Below are 7,683 nucleotides of genomic sequence, written 5' to 3' on the forward strand. Positions count from 1 at the left end.
GGGCAAGGCAGCACATGGGGAAACTGAGGCAGGGCTGTCTCCCAGCACTGGCCCAGAGGCAAGTGTGGTCATTAACCCCTCGGTTCTCCCCCTGCTCTGCAGAARGCGGTGGGTGGCAAGAAGGACCGCTCCTTCTTCCTCTTCTCAGACCTGCTGGTGTGCACCACRCTGAAACGCAAGTCGGGCTCGCTTCGCCGCAGCTCCATGAGCCTGTGAGTACACCGGGCTTGGGGACATCCCCTGGGTTCCTGCCAGCTGGCCTGGCTGTAGGGGGCCGTGGGTGTGGGTGCAGCTCGRCCATGCCCCCCAACCTGCCAGGTACACGGCGGCCAGCGTGATCGACACCGCCAGCAAGTACAAACTGCTCTGGAAGCTGCCCCTGGAGGACGTGGACATTGTCAAAGGTCTGTCACTGCCCGTCAGAGTGTCCTATCCCACCCCAAAACCTCGTGGTGCCAGGRAGGGAGGGGTTAATGCCATGCACATGTCCCCATGCAGGTGCCTCACAAGCCACCAACAGGGAGAGCATCCAGAAGAGCATCAGCCGCCTGGATGAGGACCTCAATACGCTGGGCCAAGTCAGCAAGCTGTCAGAGACCCTCAGCTTCCCCCACCAGGTATGGGGACAGCAGCCCTGGAGCTGTCCCCTGGTGGGACACGTTCACAGCAGGGCCACCCGGGATGTCCTCAGCATGAGGGGAGAACAAGGGCTGCTGGCCATGAGTGTCCAGTCCTAAGGATGGACAGGGGGTTCTCAGGCACGTGGCTGGTGGTGGCAGCTGAGAGCTGCGGCATTGTCCTTGTCCCCAGGGCCTGGATGATGTGATCAAGGACCTGATGGCCGCCATCCACCGGGAGCTGTCCGAGAAGCAGTCACTGTCCTTCAGCATGGCCTTCCCCCCCAACAAGGTGGAGCTCAGYGCCACCAAAGCCGACGGCACTGAGTCCTTCATCTTCGAGTTCCCCAACCCCGACGCCCGGCTCGGCTTYGAGCAGGCCTTCGAGGATGCCAAGAAAAAGCTGGGTAACGGCAGGGATAGGCCGTGGTGGTGGCTTGGCATCCCCCCAACCTGCTTTGGTAAAGCCCATTCCTCCATCACTTCTTCATCCTCCAATTTGGTTTTCCYAGCTTCCAGCAAAAACTGCCTGGACCCAGAGTTCCTCAAAGCCATCCCCATCATGAAGACGCGGAGCGGGATGCAGGTATTCGAGGCTGGGTTTGAGCATACCACAGGCTCTCTGCACCCTGGAGGGCTGGTTCTCAGACTCTGAGAGCTCCTACATCGCTGCCCAAGGACCCAATCCTCTGCTCCCTTGCAGTTCTCCTGCGCTTCCCCCAGCCACGGCAGCCCAGAGAGCTTGCATGAAGTTTGGGTTTGCAACAGCGACGGCTACGTGGGGCAGGTCTGCCTGCTGAGCATCCGCAAGGAGCCCTCGGTGGAGGCCTGCATCGCCGTCTGCTCTGCCAGGATCCTCTGCATGGCYGCCGTGCCCGGCCTCAAGCGCTCCTGCAGGTAGGGCAGCACCCGGCCCCACGGCACCGGTGGGCATGGGGCGATGCTGGAGCCGCTTCTCTCCCTCCCCGGCATGCAGGGAGCGCGCGGAGCCGCTGGGCAGCCCCTCGGCCGAGCCGGGCGTGCCGCAGCCGGAGGACGCGGGGCCACAGCCGTGCCTGCACATCTCCATCTCGGGCTCRTCGCTGGAGCTCTCGGAGCCCGTGGACGGTGGCAACCGGGAGCTGGTGCCCTTCGACAGCGATGACACCGATGACGAGTCCTCGCCCAGCCCCTCCGGGACGCTGCAGAGCCAAGCCAGCCACTCCACCATCTCCTCCAGCTTTGGCAGTGAGTCCTCCCCGGCCCCTGCTCAGCCAAAAATCCACTTTAGCCCCAAAATTATGGGCAGCTCCACTGCCTTGCATTCCTCAGAAATCTGAGGGTGGAAGCTTTTGACCCTGGGAAAAGAGATGTTGGGGGTATCAGCCCAGTGCTGGTGCTGGGTTGGGGAGTGCTTTGAGTCAAACCTGCTGGGTTTTGGGGTTCAGCATCCCTACACCCTCCCCTGGGCTTGACATCACCCCTGGTCTCTTCCCCGTGACTTCGGAGGGTGCTGGATGGTCGTGGCCTGACCCCTTCCTTCCCCCTCCTCCTCCTCCTCCTCCTCCTCCTSCGCAGATGAAGAGATCCCAAGCTGCAAGGAGGCGACAGTGGAGACGACGAGCTCGGAGGAGGAGCAGGAGCCCGGCTTCCTGCCCATCGCCGGCACCTACGGGCAGAGCCGGCATGGYGAGAGTCCCACGGACGGGCGTGCCCTGCGCCGCTCCAGCCGCGGCTCCTTCACCCGCGGCAGCCTCGAGGAYCTGCTCAGCCTCGACCCCGAAGCCCACCAGAGCTCCATGTGGCTGGGCACCGAGGATGGCTGGTAYGGCCCCAGGGTGGGAATTCCTGCATGGGCAATTCCCAATCATGGGTGAGACTCCAGCTTTGCTGTCCTCCTGCAGCATCCACGTGTACCAGTCCTCGGACAACATCCGCAACAGAAAGAACAGCATGAAGATGCAGCACRCTGCCGCCGTCATGTGCATCCTGTACGTGGGGAAGGGGGGTTTGCAGCTCTGGGGGTTTGCAGCTCATGGGGTRGCTGAGCAGGGCTCAGCAGCTGGATGTTGAACCTTGTCTCCACAGGTACCTGGATAACCAGGTTTTTGTGTCGTTGGCCAACGGGGAGCTCGTTGTGTACCAGCGGGAAGCAGGTGAGGCCGGATTGGGGACGTCAGAGGACACAGGGAGAGTTAAATGTGGCCCCAAAGTGCTTGGGCAACCCCCCGGGGAGGGATGCCCAGGGTGCCCGGGGCTTCCCTGCTTCCATGGAAAGGGACATCCCTGGAGGGATGCTGGAGACAGCAAAATCAGCGGCAGGTGAAAGTGTGTGTCCTTGTCCTGGTCCCTGCTGCCACTTGAACCCGTGGTGACATCAGTTTATGTCCCCTCGGAGTGGTGACGTGGGGACAGTCATCTTCAGCCACCACACCCCACTGTCTGGATCAAGGTGAACATTTTGGGGGATGCCTTAACCACCACGCCCCTCTCCCCACCCGCACAGGGCGCTTCTGGGACCCCCAGAACTCCAAGTCGCTGTCCCTGGGCTCACCGGGGAGCCCCATCACCAAGATGGTGGCGGTGGCGGGGAAGCTGTGGTGCGGCTGCCAGAACCGAGTCATCGTCCTCAACACAGCCACGCTGGCACAGGAGGTACGGAGGTGGCGGGGGCGTGGCGGGGGCGCAGCGGGCATGGCAGGAGYGTCACCCTGGCTCTGTCCCCACAGCACACTCTCCAGGTGGGGCAGGACAGCGGGCGCAGCGTCACCTGCATGGTCAGCGCGGGCACCGGCGTGTGGGTGGCACTGCAGGGTAGCGCCCAGGTGCGGCTGTACCACGCCACCACCTACGAGCAGCTGGCCGAGGCGGACATCACCCCCCCGGTGCACAAGATGCTGGCTGGTGAGTGCCACCCGTGACATGGCACCGATGGGTGCCRGTGACCCTCAAATGCCTGGAAACTGCCCCGCCGCATCCAGAGCTGGGAAATTCGGGATGCTGTGTTTGGGGAAGGGATATGAGTCCTGGTGGTTGTGTTAGGCAGCTGGGTAATCCTACAAGGAAATAGGCCATTCCCTGGGCAAATAGACAATCCTGTGTTAAAACAGGGTGGCAATCCCATAATCACAGAACCATGGAATTCCAGAATGGTTTGGGTGGGAAGGGACAAAGATCAAAGATCATCTAATTCCAACACCCTGCTTTGGGCAGGGACACTTTCCACTGTCCCAGGGTGCTCCATCCAGCCTGGCTTTGGACATTCCCAATCCAGGGGCAGCCCCAGCTTCTCTGGGCACCCTGTGCCAGGGCCTCYCCACCCTCCTCGGGAACAATTCCTTCCCAACATCCCATCTGTCCCTTCTTTCAGTTGGAAGCCATTCCCTCTTGTCCTGTCACCCCAATCTGACGCCACCATCCAGGGTGGTTTTGGGGTCCGTTCCCCATGTCCTGTGAGACACAGATCCCCTGGGAATGGATCCCTGTGGGCTTGGGGAGTTCCCAGCCCCGTTCTGGGTGGGATGAGGCACTGATGGCCGGGATGCCCGGCAGGCTCGGATGCCATTATCCGGCAGCACAAGGCCGCCTGCCTGCGGATCACGGCGCTCCTGGCCTGCAAGGACCTGCTGTGGATCGGGACCAGYGCCGGCGTGGTGCTGACCCTCTCCGTGTCGGCCAAGGCTGCCCCCACRTTGGTGGGGCTGTCCCAAGGCCACACCGGCCACGTCCGCTTCCTCACGGCCATTGAGCTGCCCGACGGCTTTGATGTCCTGTTCCCACTGCCGAGGGACACAGGTAGGTGGGGTGCCCCGTGCCACGTTTCAGGAACTGTGGGTATTTTTTATGGGGCTGGGAATGCTGTACCCCATGCCAGGAGCAGCCTTGAAATGTTGGAGCCCCTGTTCTATCCTTGCCTTGTTCAAATCCAGGGCGAAAAACTGACGGGATGGTGAGGGAAATTGAGTGCTGAATTGCCCTCCACCAGCATGGGCGACCCCAAATTTCCCGGGGAGACCCAAATTCCCGTGGGGAAAGCCCTGATGGGCAGGGTGTCACCCAGCCCAGCTGTGAGGCCGGGTGGGATGGGGAGAAGGAGCAGACRGGATGGGGGCTGGCAGTTCTGAAGGGAGGAGCCAATGCGGGTTGCGGGGCCACTTTGGGGTGGAAGGGACTGTTGGGGAGGGGARTTTTTAGGGCCAAGATGTGGTGTTTGGGAAGGTGGTGGTGGGGTGACGCTGAGATGCTGCTMGTGGGATGTTGGGATGCTGCTGCCGGTGGGGACCAGGGGAGCCGCGGGGACACGGGTGACAGCATTTGGGGTTCTGCGCTCGGCAGGGGCCGAGAAGCCGAGCGAGGCCGAGAAACGAGACCCGTCCCGCCCGCGGGCCCCCGCCCTGGCGCTGTCCAAGCCCAAGATGTTGGTGATCAGCGGCGGGGACGGCTACGAGGATTTCCGGCTGACCAGCAGCAGCGAGACCGTGGGCCGGGACGACAGCACCAACCACCTCCTCCTGTGGAGAGCGTGACCAGCCGCGGCCCCCCCGGGCCACCCCGCCCAGGAAGGGGGGTGCTGGCCCCCCCCGTGTGCAGGGGAGGGGTCCCGGCCCCCTCCCCACCGCCCCCCGCCCCAGCACCTCTCATCTCCGACCCGGCTGCTCTCTGTGTGCTCGGGGTTGGGGGGGATGAGCCCCGGTCCCCCCGCCGTCCCCCCGGCCGCCGCACTGGACTCGGGGGGGACACACAGCGCTTCGGGGGCCTCCACAAGATGGGGAGGGGGTGCGTTCGCTTGGGAAGGCGCTGCGGACGAGGAGGAGGAGGAGGAGGAGGAGGACGTTTCCGAGCATCACCGGGGACCGGCCGGAGGGTGCCCGCCAGCCAGGAACCTGCCTTGCTCTCCGGTTTTGTGTGTGCCTGCTTCACGGGGCGGGGGGCGCGGCCCCGCCACTCCCCGGGACCCCCGGCCACGCCGCGGGACCGCCCCAGGGACAATCCGCCCGCGGTGTCCCCCGGCCCGGGCCTCCCGCTAACCCGCTCGCTCCATCGCCAGCACCCAGATAGCTCTGTTTGTTTGTTCGTTTGTTTTAAATATATATATATATATATATTATATATATATAAACATCCTTATTTATTTGGGGAGGCTCGGGGGGCTCAGGGGCATCGTCACCTCGCTGCCAGTCCCTCCACCCCGGAGCTGGGGGGTTGAAACTTGCTGGTTCCTTGTCCGAGGYAGAGCCTGACCCCACTGGTGGAGCCGGGCAGCGCTGGTGGAGGGGGAGCTGAGGGAGAGGAGGAGGAAGGAAACTGGGATTCCCCCCTGCCCTTCTTTGTGATTSCCAATGGGATTTTGCAGCCTGGGAAGTGGGATGAAGGCGCTGCTGACGTTTGAGACATTTTCTGGATGAGAACTATCACCTTCGCATTGCCTRACAGCCACCAGGGCTGTTCCCTGCCCTTAAAATGGGGTGACAATGTGGGGCACCCTGGAAATGAGGCTTTGCTGGACCAACCCTCCCCCTTTYGCCCTTTTTCTGCCCCATTTTCCTGCGTTTATCCCAGGATTTAGGCGAGATCAGTGCTCACAGATTGKGACTCCGTTGTCCCCATGGGAGACGTGACAGCCGTGGTGGCAGGGATGAATCAGGGTGTCCCCAATCCCACACGGCTGGCTGAGTGACGGGAACGCTGCCATCCCACATGGAGCCGTCCGTCCGTCCGTCAGCGGGGTGAGTGGGTGTGCGCTATAATTGGGATGAGGAGGATATATTGGGAATGGCGGGGGGCGGAGATTTCGGTCACTTGGGGGCTCTTTGTTATTAAAGGTCACCCGTGGCAGAAGGATCCCGGCGTGGTCTCGTCCTTCACCTCGGGATGGGRTGGCAGGGACGGGGTGAGGACAGGCACCGCTGCCACCTCCCGCTGGTATCACTGGGAACGTCACCCACGTGTGATGAAGACCCCGGTGGGAGGAAGAAACCCTTTCCTCTACTGGGGTGCAGTGTCTGTGTCCTGGATGACCCTGAGGGGGATGTCAGGATGTCTGTCCCTTGTGCCACACCTCGGGATGTGGCACTCCCCGGGTACACAAACAGMCGGAATAGGGGACACCGGGACGTCCTGGGGAAAACCGAGGGGAGCAGAGGGAACACCAGGCCTGACTGCAACTGGAATGTCCCCGATATGGGAAAACTGTGTCCTGGGAACAGGACAAGGCCAACACGTGACGTRCTGTGGGACACGTAGGAAATCGGGGTGCAGCACCCGTGGTGCCCCCTGCAAGTCCGTAGGGGAACAAAAAAAAAGATTTTTTTTTTTTTTTAATGGTGCTGGGTAGGTAACAATGCACCGTGCTCGGATCCCGTTTTTCCCCCAACCCGCCCCCCGCGCGCGGGATGAAGCCCAGCCCCCCCCAAATCCCTCCCTCGGCACCCCAAATCCCGCCCTCGGCCCCGCTCCCGCCCTCGATTCCCGCAGTCCCCGCCTCGCCCGGGAGGGGGCGCTGCCGCGGAGCTGCGGGGGCGTGGCCGAGCGCGGTGGGGCGGGGCTTCTCCGTGTGACGTCATGGAAAGGGGCGGGGTTTGAGGCCGAACGCCAGCGGGTTCATTCATAAGGAGGAGGCGCGACCGACGGGGCGGCCCCGGGGGGAGCCTGAGGGCTCCGCGGCGGGGACAGGTAAGGGACACCCCCTGTGCCCGGGGGCGCTTGGGTTATTCCCCCTTAAAGGGTTATTCCCCCTTAAAGGATTATTCCCCCTTAAAGGATTATTCCCCTTAAAGAGTTATTCTCCCACGGGGGGGTCTGGGGTGGCGGTTTCTGCAGGTTCGGGTTGTGCGATTAGGGGGATCTGGCGCTTTTTGGGGTGCGCTGACAAAGGCGGGTGTTGATATTGTCCTGGGTTTGTCCCTGAGCCGGGCATGGTGGCAGCTCCGCCTGCAGTGGGGTGCGCTGGGGGAGCCGGGAGGCTGCGGCTGCTGCAGCGCCAAAGTAGGTTAAAATTAGGGATGGAGAGGGGGGAAAGTAGGTTAAGGAATACTCAGCAGAGCTGCTGGGAAGAGAGGTAAGAACCGCGTCGGGTCTTTTTTTTTTT

At 62.5% G+C, this 7,683-nt stretch overlaps 2 protein-coding genes across 2 annotated transcripts in view; both read left to right on the plus strand.

The window, feature by feature from the left end:
* ARHGEF17 (Rho guanine nucleotide exchange factor 17) overlaps positions 1 to 5,691 on the plus strand; it is a gene marked incomplete at its 5' end in the record, with an annotated part of 30,569 nt that extends 24,878 nt beyond the window's left edge. The window contains 14 exons of the mRNA XM_057368302.1: positions 103 to 212; positions 319 to 404; positions 499 to 617; positions 811 to 1,024; positions 1,130 to 1,203; positions 1,321 to 1,514; positions 1,594 to 1,844; positions 2,175 to 2,421; positions 2,501 to 2,587; positions 2,685 to 2,752; positions 3,103 to 3,251; positions 3,326 to 3,500; positions 4,149 to 4,391; positions 4,932 to 5,691. Of these exons, the coding sequence (XP_057224285.1) occupies positions 103 to 212; positions 319 to 404; positions 499 to 617; positions 811 to 1,024; positions 1,130 to 1,203; positions 1,321 to 1,514; positions 1,594 to 1,844; positions 2,175 to 2,421; positions 2,501 to 2,587; positions 2,685 to 2,752; positions 3,103 to 3,251; positions 3,326 to 3,500; positions 4,149 to 4,391; positions 4,932 to 5,122 (2,208 nt within the window). The remainder of the gene's footprint in view (positions 1 to 102; positions 213 to 318; positions 405 to 498; positions 618 to 810; positions 1,025 to 1,129; positions 1,204 to 1,320; positions 1,515 to 1,593; positions 1,845 to 2,174; positions 2,422 to 2,500; positions 2,588 to 2,684; positions 2,753 to 3,102; positions 3,252 to 3,325; positions 3,501 to 4,148; positions 4,392 to 4,931) is intronic.
* A 1,478-nt stretch (positions 5,692 to 7,169) lies between these two features.
* The window catches only part of RELT (RELT TNF receptor), a 6,013-nt gene continuing 5,499 nt past the window's right edge, over positions 7,170 to 7,683 (plus strand). The window contains exon 1 of the mRNA XM_057368147.1: positions 7,170 to 7,268. The gene's annotated coding sequence lies outside the window, so the exon portion shown is untranslated. The remainder of the gene's footprint in view (positions 7,269 to 7,683) is intronic.

This window comes from Malurus melanocephalus, unplaced genomic scaffold (genome assembly GCF_030028575.1).
Source record: "Malurus melanocephalus ecotype Western Australia unplaced genomic scaffold, MMel_1.1 scaffold_89, whole genome shotgun sequence".
Taxonomy (NCBI): domain Eukaryota; kingdom Metazoa; phylum Chordata; class Aves; order Passeriformes; family Maluridae; genus Malurus; species Malurus melanocephalus.